Raw genomic sequence first — 19,646 nt, 5'->3', positions numbered from 1 at the left:
GTCTACGTTACTTGTGATTAGTACCACTATGTGAGGAACACCGTGAGTCTACGTTACTTGTGATTAGTACCACTATGTGAGGAACACTATGGGTCTACGTTACTTGCGATTAGTACCACTACAGTATGTGAGGAACACTATAGGTCTACGTTACTTGTGATTAGTACCACTATGTGAGGAACACTATAGGTCAACGTTACTTGTGATTAGTACCACTATGTGAGGAACACTATAGGTCTACGTTACTTGTGATTAGTACCACTATGTGAGGGACACCGTGAGTCTACTTTACTTGTGATTAGTACAACTATGTGAGGAACACTATAGGTCTACGTTACTTGTGATTAGTACCACTATGTGAGGAACACTATAGGTCTACGTTACATGTGATTAGTACCACTATGTGAGGAACACTATAGGTCTACGTTACTTGTGGTTAGTACCACTATGTGAGGAACACCGTGGGTCTTCGTTACTTGTGATTAGTACCACTATGTGAGGAACACCGTGGGTCTACGTTACTTGTGATTAGTACCGCTACATGAGGAACACTATAGGTCTACGTTACTTGTGATTAGTACCACTATGTGATGAACACCGTGGGTCTACGTTACTTGTGATTAGTACCACTATGTGAGGAACACTATAGGTCTACGTTACTTGTGATTAGTACCGCTATGTGAGGAACACCGTGGGTCTAAGTTACTTGTGATTAGTACCACTATGTGAGGAACACTATAGGTCTACGTTACTTGTGATTAGTACCACTATGTGAGGAACACCGTGAGTCTACGTTACTTGTGATTAGTACCACTATGTGAGGAACACTATAGGTCTACGTTACTTGTGATTAGTACCACTATGTGAGGAACACTATGGGTCTAAGTTACTTGTGATTAGTACCGCTATGTGAGGAACACCGTGGGTCTAAGTTACTTGTGATTAGTACCACTATGTGAGGAACACCGTGAGTCTACGTTACTTGTGGTTAGTACCACTATGTGAGGAACGCTATGGGTCTACGTTACTTGTGGTTAGTACCACTATGTGAGGAACACTATGGGTCTACGTTACTTGTGATTAGTACCACTATGTGAGGAACGCTATAGGTCTACGTTACTTGTGATTAGTACCACTATGTGAGGAACACTATAGGTCTACGTTACTTGTGGTTAGTACCACTATGTGAGGAACGCTATGGGTCTACGTTACTTGTGATTAGTACCACTACATGAGGAACATTATAGGTCTACGTTACTTGTGATTAGTACCACTATGTGAGGAACACTATAGGTCTACGTTACTTGTGGTTAGTACCACTATGTGAGGAACGCTATGGGTCTACGTTACTTGTGATTAGTACCACTACATGAGGAACACTATAGGTCTACGTTACTTGTGGTTAGTACCACTATGTGAGGAACACTATAGGTCTACGTTACTTGTGGTTAGTACCACTATGTGAGGAACGCTATGGGTCTACGTTACTTGTGATTAGTACCACTATGTGAGGAACACTATAGGTCTACGTTACTTGTGATTTGTACCACTATGTGAGGAACACCGTGAGTCTACGTTACTTGTGGTTAGTACCACTATGTGAGGAACACCGTAGGACTACGTTACTTGTGATTAGTACCACTATGTGAGGAACACTATAGGTCTACGTTACTTGTGGTTAGTACCACTATGTGAGGAACACCGTGAGTCTACGTTACTTGTGATTAGTACCACTATGTGATGAACACCGTAGGACTACGTTGCTTGTGATTAGTACCACTATGTGAGGAACACCGTGGGTCTACGTTACTTGTGATTAGTACCACTATGTGAGGAACACTGTAGGACTTCGTTACTTGTGATTAGTACCACTGTGTGAGGAACACTATAGGTCTACGTTACTTGTGATTAGTACCACTATGTGAGGAACACTGTAGGTCTACGTTACTTGTGATTAGTACCACTATGTGAGGAACACTATAGGTCTACGTTACTTGTGGTTAGCACCACTATGTGAGGAACACCGTGGGTCTACGTTACTTGTGATTAGTACCACTATGTGAGGAACACCGTGAGTCTACGTTACTTGTGATTAGTACCACTATGTGAGGAACACCGTAGGTCTACGTTACTTGTGATTAGTACCACTATGTGAGGAACACTATAGGTCTACGTTACTTGTGGTTAGTACCACTATGTGAGGAACACCGTGAGTCTACGTTACTTGTGATTAGTACCACTATGTGAGGAACACTATAGGTCTACGTTACTTGTGATTAGTACCACTACAGTATGTGAGGAACACTATAGGTCTCCGTTACTTGTGATTAGTACCACTATGTGAGGAACACTATGGGTCTACGTTACTTGTGATTAGTACCACTACATGAGCAACACTATAGGTCTACGTTACTTGTGGTTAGTACCACTATGTGAGGAACACCGTGAGTCTACGTTACTTGTGATTAGTCCCACTATGTGATGAACACCGTAGGACTACGTTACTTGTGATTAGTACCACTATGTGAGGAACACCGTTGGTCTACGTTACTTGTGATTAGTACCACTATGTGAGGAACACTATAGGTCTACGTTACTTGTGGTTAGTACCACTATGTGAGGAACACTATAGGTCTACGTTACTTGTGATTAGTACCACTATGTGGGGAACACTATAGGTCTACGTTACTTGTGATTAGTACCACTATGTGAGGAACACTATAGGTCTACGTTACTTGTGATTAGTACCACTATGTGAGGAACACTATAGGTTTACGTTACTTGTGATTAGTACCACTATGTGAGGAACACCGTAGGACTACGTTACTTGTGATTAGTACCACTATGTGAGGAACACTATAGGTCTACGTTACTTGTGATTAGTACCACTATGTGGGGAACACTATGGGTCTACGTTACTTGTGATTAGTACCACTATGTGAGGAACACTATAGGTCTACGTTACTTGTGATTAGTACCACTATGTGGGGAACACTATAGGTCTACGTTACTTGTGATTAGTACCGCTATGTGAGGAACACCGTGAGTCTACGTTACTTGTGGTTAGTACCACTATGTGATGAACACCGTAGGACTACGTTACTTGTGATTAGTACCACTATGTGAGGAACACTATAGGTCTACGTTACTTGTGGTTAGTACCACTATGTGGGGAACACTATAGGTCTACGTTACTTGTGATTAGTACCACTATGTGGGGAACACTATAGGTCTACGTTACTTGTGATTAGTACCACTATGTGATGAACACCGTAGGACTACGTTACTTGTGATTAGTACCACTATGTGAGGAACACTATAGGTCTACGTTACTTGTGGTTAGTACCACTATGTGAGGAACACCGTGAGTCTACGTTACTTGTGATTAGTACCACTATGTGAGGAACACTATAGGTCTACGTTACTTGTGGTTAGTACCACTATGTGAGGAACACCGTGGGTCTACGTTACTTGTGATTAGTACCACTACAGTATGTGAGGAACACCGTGGGTCTACGTTACTTGTGATTAGTACCACTATGTGAGGAACACTATGGGTCTACGTTACTTGTGATTAGTACCACTATGTGGGGAACACTATAGGTCTACGTTACTTGTGATTAGTACCACTATGTGAGGAACACTATAGGTCTACGTTACTTGTGATTAGTACCACTATGTGAGGAACACTATAGGTCTACGTTACTTGTGATTAGTACCACTATGTGAGGAACACTATAGGTCTACGTTACTTGTGATTAGTACCACTATGTGAGGAACACTATAGGTCTACGTTACTTGTGATTAGTACCACTATGTGAGGAACACTATAGGTCTACGTTACTTGTGATTAGTACCACTATGTGGGGAACACTATAGGTCTACGTTACTTGTGATTAGTACCACTATGTGGGGAACACTATGGGTCTACGTTACTTGTGATTAGTACCACTACATGAGGAACACTATAGGTCTACGTTACTTGTGATTAGTACCACTATGTGAGGAACACTATAGGTCTACGTTACTTGTGATTAGTACCACTATGTGAGGAACACCGTGAGTCTACGTTACTTGTGGTTAGTACCACTATGTGAGGAACACTGTAGGACTACGTTACTTGTGATTAGTACCACTATGTGAGCAACACTATAGGTCTACGTTACTTGTGGTTAGTACCACTATGTGAGGAACACTATAGGTCTACGTTACTTGTGATTAGTACCACTATGTGAGGAACACTATAGGTCTACGTTACTTGTGGTTAGTACCACTATGTGAGGAACACCGTGGGTCTACGTTACTTGTGATTAGTACCACTACAGTATGTGAGGAACACCGTGGGTCTACGTTACTTGTGATTAGTACCACTATGTGATGAACAACGTAGGACTACGTTACTTGTGATTAGTACCACTATGTGAGGAACACTATAGGTCTACGTTACTTGTGATTAGTACCACTATGTGGGGAACACTATAGGTCTACGTTACTTGTGATTAGTACCACTATGTGAGGAACACTATAGGTCTACGTTACTTGTGGTTAGTACCACTATGTGAGGAACACCGTGGGTCTACGTTACTTGTGATTAGTACCACTATGTGAGGAACACTATGGGTCTACGTTACTTGTGGTTAGTACCACTATGTGAGGAACACCGTGGGTCTACGTTACTTGTGATTAGTACCACTACATGAGGAACACTATAGGTCTACGTTACTTGTGATTAGTACCACTATGTGAGGAACACTATAGGTCTACGTTACTTGTGATTAGTACCACTATGTGAGGAACACTATAGGTCTACGTTACTTGTGATTAGTACCACTATGTGAGGAACACTATAGGTCTACGTTACTTGTGATTAGTACCACTACATGAGGAACACTATAGGTCTACGTTACTTGTGATTAGTACCACTATGTGAGGAACACTATGGGTCTACGTTACTTGTGGTTAGTACCACTATGTGAGGAACACCGTGGGTCTACGTTACTTGTGATTAGTACCACTACATGAGGAACACTATAGGTCTACGTTACTTGTGATTAGTACCACTATGTGAGGAACACTATAGGTCTACGTTACTTGTGATTAGTACCACTATGTGAGGAACACTATAGGTCTACGTTACTTGTGATTAGTACCACTATGTGAGGAACACTATAGGTCTACGTTACTTGTGATTAGTACCACTATGTGAGGAACACCGCGAGTCTACGTTACTTGTGATTAGTACCACCGTGTGAGGAACACCATGGTTCTAGTTCACCGGTGAGGGGCTGGTGACCTGGAATTTGGACTCCTTTAGACAACAAGCATCATGGTTGCTTTGATAGCAGTCCCTTGTTCAGTTTATACCATTTTTTAAGTTATTGTATGAAATGGTCGGATCAAGTGATTGTTTTAAGTTCATAATCATTGTTCATCGAAGTCTTTTTGAATTCTAGTCAGTGGATGGATTTTAGAATTATTTTAACTTTCAGTATTGTGAGTTGGATCCGCTGATTGTTTTAATTTCATATTCATCCATTTATTCTTCATCGTCATTTCGTAGTCCATCGACATGTATTGAATTCTGGTCAGTGAATGAATTTTGGAATTTTCATTGTCATTACATTTCATCTCATGTCGTGTTATTAGGTCCCGATGACCTAGATGTTAGGCCCCTTTAATTAACAAGCATCATCGTCATCATCCTAATTCTTGGTCGAAGGTGTGTTTTGTCTTCTTCCTCTTGCCACGTTCCTAATGGACTCTTCCAAATAGTCGTTATTGCTTGATATTTTACTAGCATCCGTGTTATTCTAGCTGGTTACACGTTTCTGTGTTGGTGCCAGTTTTGGGTAATTTATACTCAGCGCGCGTGCTATCGTAAGATAATTAGAGTGAGTTTTAATTTTTTTCCGTTGATTTACGTTCGCAGTGATCACGCTAGTTGAGCTGTGCAGTGGCATTCTTGCTCAATTTTGCTGTAGTGTGGTGTAATGTAATTCGAGCGCAATACCTATACCGTGAGTTGATGTTTGTAAGAGCGGTCATCCAGCCATGCAAAATGTAGGCATATGTTGCTTAACTATGAATATCTCCGATCAGAATCAGTCTTGAGACAGGTATCAACTGGTCAGCCTCCATGATTTTCTGTCCTGAGCATCTTGCTTCTGTTGTTCATAGCTTCTCCTTTGTTTGACAACTGTTAACATTCCAAACCTTCTTCTTCCTCTTCCTTTTCTTCCATCTATTTTTCCCTCCATCACCCTGTGTTGAAAACAATTTCTACGTAGCATGTGACCCAGCCAGGATATTTTCCTCTTCCTTATCGTTTTCATCAGGTGTCTCTTCTCTCCTACTTTTCTTAGTACTTCATCATTTCTCACTTTACCTGTCACTTCACTTTTTCCATTCTTCTCCACAAGCATATTTCAAAACTTTCCAAATACTTTGTTTGTTTCTTTCTAAATGTCCATATTTCAGCTCCATGTGACACCACACTCCACACAAAACACTTTGCGAACCTCTTTCTTAAATCAATAGGGATTGCCTTAGATGTCAAGAGCCCTCTCACCTTTCCGAAAGCTTCTTTCCCCATAGATATTCTGCTTCTTATTTCTTCTGTACAGCGTCCATTCCATGTCAACAAACTTCTCAAGTATCTGAATGACTTTACTTGTTCCAGTTTCTTTCCCCTCGAGTGTTGTATTAACAGCAGTCTCCTCCTTTCCTATTCTCATCACCTTAGTCTTCCCAATGTTCATATTCATTCCAAACTCTTTGCCCATTCTCTCACTATTTTCCAACATGACTAGCAGATATTTTTCTGATTCCGCTAATACCGCGACATCATCTGCGTATTTTATGGTCGTTATTGGTTCTCCTCCCATTACAATGCCTCTTGCTTTTTCCAGGGCCTTCTGTAACAGTTTTTCGGCATATATATTGAACTGAGCCGGTGACATGCAACATCACTGTCCCAGTCCTCTTCCGATACCCACTTCTTCTGTTTCATATTCATCACGAGTTACGATGTGAAATTATAAAGGAGTGAATAGCGCTGGCCTTAGAGTCGCTAAACTCAGTGTATCACATGCTGGGGCAGAGAATATAAAATCCAAGTGTAGTTCAGTTACGGTACAGAAACAGAGAGACGCCTCGGAAATCAGTAAATAGGAAATTAAAGCTTTGTTTGGACTTTTATACCACGCTGGTATGCTGCGATCAGCTCATACAGGGTGACCCAAAAGTCAATAACCCCATGTCATGCAATATGTGTGTCAACTACCTCTCTACCTCCAATATTCTGTGAAGTTAACGGACTTTCGGATCACCCTGTATATTAAAATGCCCAGCGCGAGTCCTGACGGATCAAGTTACAGGTCTGTTACTGATAGAAAATTAAAACAGACAGTACGCGAGAGTCTGCGAGATATCGAGGGACAGCGATTAGAGCTCTGTCCAGCGGAGTGACCTGGAGTTACTGATTCTGTCATAAGAGCACGTGTATTTATTTGTGAAATTTTTGGCGTTATTTATGCGTTTGCATTAATTTGACATAAGTAAATAGTAGCATGTGTCATTCCTTTATACCTCCTCTCAGTATGAGTGGAAAGATATGTGCTGTGTTTGGTTGCAATAACTATGAAGTGCAGAAGGATTCGCGGTCTTCCGTTTCCCTCGTGAAAAGAAAATGTAAGTAAATATTGTGTTTGCATATATATTCTTCCAGTTACAAAGAGATGTCTATAGTACTTCCTAAAATTCTGATTTGCGCGACCCATATTTTAACTGGCTTAAAATATAATAACAATAAGCTTATTTTATTCTATAGTGCAGCAGTTAACCTTCAATACCGATGTGTTATTGTAGGTATGATTTGTGGGTTTTGATTTAATTCAGGAAAATGCATATGCATATGAGTGTGGCTGGTTGTGTTCCAAGTTAGCCCATTTGGAAGGCCGTAATGCGTTGTCAAACACTTAAGAAAATATGGGTGATTTATGAAATGTACATATTTTGTTGAAACAATATGATGATGCAAATTTGCTTTACCCTGATGAAATGGCAAGTATTGCTTATAGGAAAATTTTGAATGTTTTTTAGGCTAAATTTATAGATTTTCTTTCTGTTAGTAGGCTTGAAGTTAAGAGGAAAATTGTCTAGCACTTAAATTTTAATTCATTGAATCATGTGCCGATATTTTTATCGACAAGTGTCTTAATATGATGATGCAATGTTTTCTTAAATGAGAAACAAGACAAATCTAGCCGTAAAATTTCAGGCAGGAATGCTAAAGCTAAAAAAGCAATGCATAAATGGAAGTTCAAGCCATTTCACAGCAGTCCATTTCACATCTTGATTAAATGTCTTATTTCAGTCATTAAAATAATAACCTGTTAAATAATTATTCATTCATTTGTCCAGAATTGCTTTAGCAACTTTGAGTTAATATCTTAATAACACTTTCTTTTTAGACGTAATTCTTTTGCACATTTCCGTATATGCATTTTCATTGATAGTTGAATTTAGCGCAAATTTCCAGGTCACGCCACTAGGAGCGCCACTTGCGAATTGTCTCCCATTTTAACAAGGCTCAATCCAGCAGAAGTGTCGCGTATTGTCTCTACTGTATTTGGTACCATTTTTAACAAGCAACTGCTGATGAATTCCAAGTATTATGATTTCTGACATATTTGACTCTGTAATTTATTTATTTATTTATTTATTTATTTATTTATTTATTTATTTATTTATTTATTTATTCCATCGCATTTTATTAATTGCCTGTGATTCAGAGATCTACTTTATTGCTAAACGACAGTATGCAACTCTACGTAAGGCAATGGGTCCCCCTCTTTTGCCATAACGCTTCCCTTCAGCGGACACCTTCTTACGTTGAGGCCATTTGTATTGGACTGTGTATCTCGTTACGGTCTTGCACTGTCACGCCACCTCTTCATCGGACATCCTACAGACCTTTTCCCCTTGGGTTGATATCGGATAATCTCTTTTGGCAATCTTCCTGGTTCCATCTTTAGTACAATGTGCATTCAAGTTATAACACCTTCGATATTGAAAACATTTCTTCGCAGGCTTAATCCGTCACTAGTGAGTTAACTGGAAGTTTCTCTAGAAAAGAGCGAGTATAGGCCCCGGGTTCGATTCCCAGCCAGGTCAACAATTTTCACTGGATCTGAGGGCTAGTCACTCAGTCAGCGGCATTACAATCGAGGAGCTATCTGACGGGCCGCGGTCTGGAAAGCCAACGATAACAGCCGAGTGGATTTGTCGTGCTGACTGTACGATATCTCGTAATCTCAAGGCCTTAGGCCGCGTGCGCACCGAGCGCGCTTCGCATACTGTGTCGCGTGTTGCTCAACGCTAAGCATAACCAGTGCTTTGTTCCTAAGCCAGGTGTTCACGCCGTCCGCGCTCTGCTGCGCTGAACGCCCACCTTCAGTTAAGCGAAGCGCAGTGTTGGTTAGTTAAGCGAAGCGCAGTGTTGGTTAATTGCTAGCTAGCTGTTTCTGAAGCTATGGAAGAAGAGATTATTCATGTAGTGTTTCAAATAGAAGAAAATATGGAGCCCAAGACACAAAAACTATAAAAATGTAACTGCTTTGCAAAATAAGTAGACTGAAGTATCAACAGTTTCACCTCATTCCTACAGTAAACATATACAGTAATATTACATCTACTGTCACACTTTACTGGGATTAACATTGTGACAGGATGAAATTGCGTATGGATTTTAGTGTTGGAAATGTCCGAGGAGAAGTTCGGCTTGCCAGGTGCAGGTCTTTTGAATTGACTTCCGTAGGTGACCTGCGTCGTGATGAGGATGAAATGATTATGAATGCACACATACACCCACCCCCGTGCCAATGTAAGTTACTAATTATGATTACAACTCCCGACTCTGCCGGGAATCGAACCTGGGACTCCTGTGACCAAAGGCCACTACGGTAACCATTTAGCCATGTAGCCGGACAGTTTGTGACAAAGTGCATAGAATCTCCCAGACTCTATTACATCGGTTTATAATTTTGCCAATGGAATGTGGTAATATGCAGGCTAGTAGTGGGCTTGGAAGTAAATATTTCTGTTTATGAATTATATTTTCCATACATTTACTCCACTTTTGTTACGATGATAAATTGCGTATGTTAATTGTAACAATATTGCAAAATAATATTTATAATTATTATGCGATTTAGCCGGAAATTTAATTTCCACGAGTTTGCTGCCCGGTGCTCCTGGACAATTGGGAAAATTGAATTTCTCCCAATACTTCTCTGCTACTTGTCGCTATATTTCAGTTGCGGGGTTTGGAAGGTCAAAGGTATTTTTTGTCATTCTTAAGTAAATCATAAAATTGATCGCGGTAAAGTCTTGCATCTCTGTACAAACGATGGAATTCTCCGAAAGTAATTCGTTCTTCATTAAATTCATGAACCCGCTTTCGATTCTTCTTTCTAATTTTCAATTTTAGGTAACTGTTGTCCATCAGTAAACTGTTTCTAGTGTACTTGGATAACGGCATTAGTTTGTCTTTGTGACGACCCTAAAACGCCTCGTGCCAAACTAAGCTGAGAGCACGGCGTAGAGTTTTCGGTGTGAACAGCAAGCACACCTTGCGCTATGCATAGCATTTCACGCTACACGCGACACACTATGCGAAGCGCGCTCGGTGTGCACGCGGCCTAAGGGCCAAGCAGCGGTCGCTTGGTAGGCCAAGGCCCATCAGGGCTGGTATGCCATTGAGAAAAATATAGTCTGATACAAGTAAAATATACACGTAGACCCCGTTATACGCGATAGTTACGTTCCGCGTAATAGCCGCGCATACCGTATTCGCGTAAATCGAGAGTCATTTTATATGTAAAATATAAGGTTCCATTTCTTGATGGATACAGTACTTTTGTATCCATCTCTTGGCACAGGCCAGAGTAAAGTGTGTTTTTTTTTTCTATTTGCTTTTACGTCGCACCGACACAGATAGGTCTTATTGCGACGATGGGGGCAGGAAAGGGCTAGGAGTGGGAAGGAAGCGGCCGTGGCCTTAATTAAGGTACAGCCCCAGCATTTGCCTGGTGTGAAAATGGGAAACCACGGAAAACCATTTTCAGGGCTGCCGACAGTGGGGTTCGAACCTACTATCTCCCGAATACTGGATACTGGCCGCGCTTAAGCGACTGCAGCTATCGAGCTCGGTAGAGTAAAGTGTAGCTTCCACCGAAGTCCCAGTCTCATCCATGGCTGTGACAATATGGAAGCTGCTGGGGTATGGGTGGTGCTGAGTAATGACATTCAGAGCACGACTAGTGCATCTGAGTGTTATGAAAGGTGCTGCAATAGCACTTTCTGACCCAGTGAGGAAATCAATGGCAAACTACCTCACTCCTCGCCTTGCCTAGTACGCCTCATTTTGGTGCTGCCATTGGTTTTTGCGGTTTCCTTATAACCGCATAACCTTTGGAGGTGCTATTCGAGGATCCAACCAGCCTCTGGGCTGATGACCTAACAGACAGACAAGGTTAGGTTTCCGCTCACTCACATATTAAATTTAAAATAACAGAGATTCTTAGTATTTTTACAAAAATAAGCATTATTATGTTTCTGAAACGCATTTTAATGCAACCTTTATACACTTAAACATTGAACACTCAAATACACAATAGTAAACTAAACTCTGCATACAAGCTCTTGGCTTTAGCTTGAATAGCGGCTCCAGGAAGACGCATGTGTTCTTGGTTGTGATGCTCAATCCAATCCACTCTTTCCATCGCTTCTGAGAGAGATTTGGTTAATCTAGTCACACGTAAGTTAGTAGAAGATTGAGCAGTTTTTTTAAAATTGATTCTGCATTGTCACGAATAGTTCTCAGAGTGGATTTACTAATTCCCAAAGCACGCTGAATGTCCACAATACGCTCACCTGTCTCATAGCGATCCAAAACTTCTGTGCTTCTAACGAATACGACTTTGGTACACGCTTCTTTCCTTCGACAGGCATACTTTCTTTCCTTTTAGCCGGCGTTTTAAATACGAAACTGTCAGGTGCAACTTGATAGCTCGACTGACTGGACTGACGATTTACGTGTCGACAGACACGACAGAACATGCGCTTGCTCTGTTTAACCTTGGCGCGCGACGTAGTGTACGTCACAGAGTTCGACACGCATGTCTGTACCCGCCCGTTGCCTATGAGATATACATGGCCGGGACATAGCGGCAGCGTGTTCACGGTTTGGCCGCTAGATGTCAGGTTTCTGTTCTGCTTATTATTATTATTATTATTATTATTATTATTATTATTATTATTATTATTATTATTATTATTATTATTGGAGGACTTTAACATTGTGATGTACGGAGTAATTGTTTTTTTAAAATAACATTTTGGCATTTGGTCCGTAAGACCATGCTGCCAGCTCTGTACATTTAGAAATCAGGAAGGTGAAAGAGCAAATCTTTACAACATGGCATTGTGACTAATAGGTGATAGAAAGCCACGGTACAGGAACTTTGGTTGGATGAGAACAGTTTAACTATAGAAGAAACGTATCACAATGTTAAATTGGCTTCACTTAAAAATTTGGCTATTGCTCGATATATACGGATGTCATAGCTGTTGATCAACGACGAAACGGAAGTGGGAAGTGGAACTTTGAGTTGTATAAGCGTTTGATATAAATTGGTTACTTGTAGTTTGTATCTAGTGCATCCTAAAATTGTATGGTTGAGGTCTGCTTCTTGATTGGGGTCAGAGGGACAATTTAGGGAGTCTATGACGTTGAGTCTGAACAAATGACTGGGATAAGATGCATGTCCAAGTCGCATTCTGATAATTGATGTGATATGGCGGCGAGTTAGAGATAGTAGATTGAACCATGGTTTCTGTGGTATGTGTCTCTGGATAGCGGCGTAATGCTTGCCTTTGATGAGTTGAGTTGTTGCCCAGTAATTTGACCATTCTTTGTAAGCCTGTTTCTTGATGTGACTTTGGAAGTCCGTGTATGGTAGGCGTAGTGCTTGGAACTGGCCTTCTGTAATGCTCTGCTTTGCCAGTTGGTCTACGGTTTCATTGTGTATAATTCCAGTGTGACCTTTGATCCACATAAGATGAACTTCTTTTCCATTTTTACGGAGTAATTGTGATGTTGTGTTGATTTTATGCAATTTATATTATTCATATTGTTTCTATCGGCGAGTGTCCGTGAGGTTGAAAAGCATTGTGCACTGTTGTGTACCTCTATGTACTTCGGATACCTCTAAAAAGCAAGAAAATGTGACGTGCCATAATTTTCCTTTGGAGTGCAGTTTAAGAGAGAAATGCAGGCAAGCTATTTCGAGGCACGAGTATGTAGCTTGCATTTTAATACATCAGATTTCAGTGTAAGTACATCAATCAGGCGAATTCTCCCTAACGAAGTTCCTTCTGTTTTTAGAGTATATCCTGTTCACAACAGAAAAGTGTCAAACGCAGGAAGGCTCCAGCTCCAAGAAATGACGTATTGCCGTCAAAATTGAGTAAAATGTCTGATTCAGTTAACGATGAACATACCATATCTTCAGCATATAACTGATCTACGTCACCCACAAACAAAAAAGAAGTACTTACAAGTCTCGTTTCTATGTCAAGGAAAGGCTACGAGTATCTGTGTTAAATCTAAATACATATTGATGAGATTTCAAATGCCAGATTATGGAAAACAGTCTTTATATTGAGAAGTAGGATACGGTAATGAAATCAGAAAAAAATGATTTAAGGTATCTGAACTTAACCAAAATGTAAGCCAAATTGAAAATAATGGTACAAATGATCATTTAGGAACTTTATTCCTGTTAGAAGAAACTGAATCTTACGCTCTCCAAACAGCGGCTTCAATACGAATGTCGAAACATCAGATGTGTGGAGGAAAAGGTAGGATAGCTGTGGTGATTAAACCCGAAGTTATTTATGACCGCAATCTCGACCAGTTTATCGGATACTCTGAGGCAGAATTAGAGAAAACGAGAAGAAGTGACAAACTCTCTAATATACTTCTCTGCTTATTTCGTGAGTTACTTATTTCGTTTAAGCAAAGTGTAAGAAATACGTTGTAGAAATTAAGTCATACAACTGCTCTTGGTTCTTTTTTTTCTTACATCTGTTTGGTGTCTTCTGAAATTGCTGGTTTTAATGAATTTTTATAGGTTTTCGTACTAGAACGTGTTGCAATGAGCGGGCGAGACAGCTCAATAAAGAGAACTCTAGCGGCGCTTGTCGGAAGTATCTCGAGGCCGAGTCGAGTGTGCTGTATTCCTGGCCTTATGTATCTCGTAGGCAACGGCCCGCCTTACGACATTACAGATGGCAGCACTAAACTCTAAACCAAAATCGCGTTTATGCGAAATCGAGAATAACGAATCCGCGTATAACGGGGTTTACCTGTAATTAAAATGTTTCATTTATATGTCTGTATTGTTTCAATGTCATAAAAAAAAATTCTGAACTTGATATTTTCATGAAAACTGCTTTTTTGTTTCAGTGAAGTCGCTCTTTATGGTAATATCATTCTGAAGATGGGCGTCATTGAGGAGAAGTAGCAGAACTGTGGAACTGTCCGTCGTGTCCGGACTCCGCTCAACTTCACATCATTCAAGACCATCTCGTCTCTTTCTTCAGCCACACACAGCACACACTTCTTGTCTATGTATTGTACTCAAATGTCTAGTTTCTAACGAACATATCGAAACTTCAAAAATAAATATTACATTACAAACAATTAATATAATCTACTTGAATCAGGCACATCCTTATGTATTATGTTCTAGGTGATTCAAATATAAACCGGATATGTATATATGTATATATATATATATATATATATATAGAATTTTATTGAATCCACCAACAAGGCCAGTAAGTTTGACATGCATTGTATGTAAGCTTTGGGAAGGCATTCTTTCTGATTATATTAGACATGTTTGTGAAATTAATAACTGGTTCGATAGAAGGCAGTTCGGTTTTAGGAAAGGTTATTCCACTGAAGCTCAACTTGTACGATCCCAGCAAGGTATAGCAGATATCTTGGATTTTGGAGGTCAAATGGACTGTATCGCGATTGACCTGTCTAAAGCATTTGATAGGGTGGATCATGGGAGACTACTGGCAAAAATGAGTGCAATTGGAGTAGACAAAAGAGTGACTGAATGGGTTGCTATACTTCTAGAAAATAGATCACAGAGAATTAGGGTAGGTGAAGCTTTATCTGACCCTGTAATAATTAAGAGGGAATTTCTCAAGGCAGTATTATCGGACCTTTATGTTTTCTTATGTATATAAATGATATGAGTAAAGGAGTGGAATCGGAGGTAAGGCTTTTTGCGGATGATGTTATTCTCTATAGAGTGATAAATAAGTTACAAGATTGTGAGCAGCTGTAGCGCGACCTCGAAAATGTTGTGAGATGGACAGCAGGCAATGGTATGTTGATAAACGGGGTTAAAAGTCAGGTTGTGAGTTTCACAAATAGGAAAAGTTCTCTCAGTTTTAATTACTGCGTTGATGGGGTGAAAGTTCCTTTTGGGGATCATTGTAAGTATCTAGGTGTTACTATAAGGAAAGATCTTCATTGGGGTAATCACATAAATGGGATTGTAAATAAAGGGTACCGATCTCTGCACATGGTTATGAGGGTATTTAGGGGTTGTAGTAAGGATGTAAAGGAGAGGGCATATAAGTCTCTGGTAAGACCCCAACTAGAGTATAGTTCCAGTGTATGGGACCCTCACCAGGATTACCTGATTCAAGAACTGGAAAAAATCCAAAGAAAAGCAGCTCGATTTGTTCTGGGTGATTTCCGACAAAAGAGTAGCGTTACAAAAATGTTGCGATGTTTGGGTTGGGAAGAATTGAGAGAAAGAAGAAGAGCTGCTCGACTAAGTGGTATGTTCCGAGCTGTCAGCGGAGAGATGGCGTGGAATGACATTAGTAGACGAATACGTTTGAGTGGCGTTTATAAAAGTAGGAAAGATCACAATATGAAGATAAAGTTGGAATTCAAGAAGACAAACTGGGGAAAATATTCATTTATAGGAAGGGGAGTTAGGGATTGGAATAACTTACCAAGGGAGACGTTCAATAAATTTCCAATTTCTCTGAAATCATTTAGGAAAAGGGTAGGAAAGCAACAGATAGGGAATCTGCCACCTGGGCGACTGCCCTAAATGCAGATCAGTATTGATTGATTGATTGAAGTACACAACAAGCACCTCATTTTTCTACGAAGTTTCTCAAATTTGACACATATTTTTTGCCAGCGAATTGGCAATCGTTTGATGCCGTCCTCCAGAAAAGAAGAACATGTGTGGAGCCAGTTGGGGTCTTACGAAGGTAGTTAGAGTACTCTACGTACCTTGCGCACTTCAGGCCGGTTTACACGGGTAGAGTAGCGAGAAAAGTAGAGTAAAGTAGTGATGAGACATTCGATTCATTTTACTGAATCGATTCATTTGATTCCGTTCACGTTACTGAATCGATACAGTGATCTGATTCACGGCGCATTAGAGTCACCGCTCCTACTGCATCTGTGTAGTGTCAAGTACAGTAGAGAAAATATGCGACACTCAGCGAGATATCGAGGGACAGCTATTAGAGCTCTGAGTATGTTAGTTTATATTGTTTTGTTTGGTTTTTGGTTTATGTGTATTTCATAGTCTTTATTGCCTGTAACCGATGGTGTAAACTAGGGTGGGCAATAAAGAGTTATCTTATCTTATCTTATCTTATCTTATTAGAGCTCTGTCTAGCGGATTGACCTGAGAACTACTGATTCTGTCATAAGAGCACGTGTATTTGTGTGCGAAGGTTTTAGTGTTATTTATGCGTTTTCAGTGAGTTGACATAATTAAATAGTAGCGTGTGTCTCCTCTCAACATGAGGGGAAAGGTATATGCTGTGTTTGGCTGCAGTAATTATGAAGTAGAGAAAAATGCGCGGTCTTTCTTCCGTTTCCCTCGTAACAAGAAAATGTAAGTAATATTGTGTTTGCATATATATTCTTCCAGTGACAAAGACATTTTTATAGTACTTCATAATCTTCTGCCCTGCTCGACCCATATTTTAACTGGCTTAAAATATAATACGCGTATTTTATTGCATAGTGCAGCAGTTAACCTTCAATACGGATGTGTTGTTGTAGGTGTGATCTGTGGGTTTGATTTAATTCAGGAAAATACATATACATATGAGTGTGGCTGGTCGTGTTCCAAGTTACCCCATTTGGAAGGCTGTAATGCGTTGTTCAGCACTGAAGAAAATATGGGTGATTTAAGAAATGTACATATTTTGTTGAAACAGTATGATGATGCAAATTTGTCTTACCCTAATGTAATGGCATTATGGCAAATATTGCTTACAGGGTATGTTTGAATGTTTTTGAGGCTAAATTTATAGATTTTCTTTCTGTTAGGAGGCTTCAAGTTAAAAGGAAAATTGTCCAGCTCTTAAATGTAAATTTATTGAATCGTGTATGTACGGAATGTGCCGATATTTTTGTTGACAAGTGTTTTAATATGATGATACAATGCTTTTAAATGAGAAAAAAAGAAAAATCTAGCCGTGAACGTTCAGGCAGGAATGCTAAAGCTAAAAAAGTAATGCATAAATGAAAGATCAAGCCCTTTCACAGCAGTCCATTTCACATCTTGTTTATATGTCTAATTTCAGCCTTTAAATAATAACCTGTTAAATAATTCTTCATTCATTTATCCAGAATTGCTTTAGCAACTTTGAAGTTAATACCTTAATAACACTTTCTTTCTAGACGTAATTTATTTATCCATTTCCGTATATACATTTCCATTGATATTTGCATTTAGCGCGAATTTTCAGGTCAAGCCACTAGGAGCGCCACTTGCGACTTGTCTCCCATTTTAACAAGGCTAAATCCGGAAGTGTCGCGCATTGTCTCTACTGTATTTGGTAGTATGTACTGATAAGACAGCAGCAACAGCATTCAGTGCTCGGTGCTGCCATCTGGTCTTCATACTATGAACTCCTTTCTTAGGAAAAATGCTAGTTACTCTAATACATCAAAGGTTTCTGGCGACGCAGGATGGGAAAGGTCTGGGATTAGGAAGGTAGCAGCCATGGCCTGAATTAAGGTACAGTCCCAGCATTTCCTGGTGTGAAAATGGGGAAACTACGGAAAACCATCCTAACGGCTGCCGACGGTGGGATTTGAACCCACCATCCCTCGAATGCAAGCGCATAGCTACGCGATACTAACCGCACATCCAACTCGCTCAGTCATTTTTGAAAATATATATTTTTCTATCAGCAGAGGATTTTTTTAAATCGTCATATTTTGTACAGGCTACCCGAGACGTACAGTAGCCCACTGGTTTTCTGATTCAACATACTGTTGGTTGAGTTATTACGTCAGTCGGCTCACTTACTGTCCACATATGATTGGAGTCTTGAGCAACGATGTGACATATATAATAATAATGTTATTTAATAATGTTATTTGTTTTACGTCCCACTAACTACTCTTTTACGGTTTTCGGAGACGCCGAGGTGACGGAATTTAGTCCCGCAGGAGTTCTTTTACGTGCCAGTAAATCTACCAACACGAGGCTGACGTATTTGAGCACCTTCAAATACCACCGGACTGAGCCAAGATCGAACCTGCCAAGTTGGGGTCAGAAGGCCAGCGCCTTAACCGTCTGAGCCACTCAGCCCGGCATGTGACATATGAACTGAGAGAATACTGAGCCGTTCTTCCCAATATAAAACAGGTACTTTTGAGTGGTCATGAGCATGACTCATAGTTATAGGGCAGGCTAGAGTCTAGTTTAATTGTCAAATGTCAACTAAATTTTAATACTAAGATTCATTAAAGTAATAAATAGTATAACCTAATAGCCTACCTACTTACTAGCTACTTCAGAATTATGTTTTGACTACCTTTTTAACACTGCAAATAAATCCATCTATTATTTAAACCTCCCTGTAAGAAGAGGACAGTGAATGCAAGTGGGTATTATTTTCAAATGAGCTGAGCTCGAGAGTCCATTATAGCATACGATTCTTTCAGTGTACCATGGCTCTGTATGTATTGCTTCAGAGGAAGTTCGGCTCCCCGCCAATGTCCAGTGTACCGATAATGAACCGTGTGTGTATTGAGCCCAATTGGCTCATATCATTGTCTTTAAAAATATTAGAGATTAAAAAAAAAATGGCATACGAGGGAATAGCCGCAGTTACATTATAGGCCGGATGTGTGGCGCCATTTCGCTTGCCCAGGTTTAAAGATAGTTCCACGTGTCAAGGTCATCTTGTGATGAAATGGAAAGCATTGGAATATTCCATGAGGTGTGATGACCAAAGTCACCAGATTTAAGTTGGCAACATTTTCAGGCAGCGAATCGCAGCAGAGCAGGTTTTGGAATGATGGGGGTAAATTAAAGATGGGTGCCGCATAAATGACTTTTAAAATAATTAAATCCACCAGGGGATAAGGTGAAAACAAGATTAAACCATTTTGAGAACAATAATTAAAGACGGCGTATTTGCAACAATTTATTGGAATAAATAATCGCAGGCATATGTGACGGGATGTTACATCATTGTTAATGGGGTTCCCCGAGCTCCATATC

The 19,646-nt window shown here is 40.1% G+C and overlaps 1 protein-coding gene across 1 annotated transcript in view; it reads left to right on the top strand.

Annotated features, from left to right (window-relative positions):
• Positions 1 to 14,767, top strand: part of LOC136886024 (fucose mutarotase) — a 71,720-nt gene extending 56,953 nt beyond the window's left edge. The window contains exon 4 of the mRNA XM_067158737.2: positions 14,531 to 14,767. Within this exon, the coding sequence (XP_067014838.2) occupies positions 14,531 to 14,588 (58 nt within the window). The 3' untranslated portion in view covers positions 14,589 to 14,767. The remainder of the gene's footprint in view (positions 1 to 14,530) is intronic.
• The last annotated feature ends 4,879 nt before the right edge of the window (positions 14,768 to 19,646 follow it).

The sequence above is a fragment of the Anabrus simplex genome, chromosome X, assembly GCF_040414725.1.
Source record: "Anabrus simplex isolate iqAnaSimp1 chromosome X, ASM4041472v1, whole genome shotgun sequence".
NCBI lineage: Eukaryota > Metazoa > Arthropoda > Insecta > Orthoptera > Tettigoniidae > Anabrus > Anabrus simplex.
This window is presented reverse-complemented; position numbering and strand designations above follow the sequence as displayed.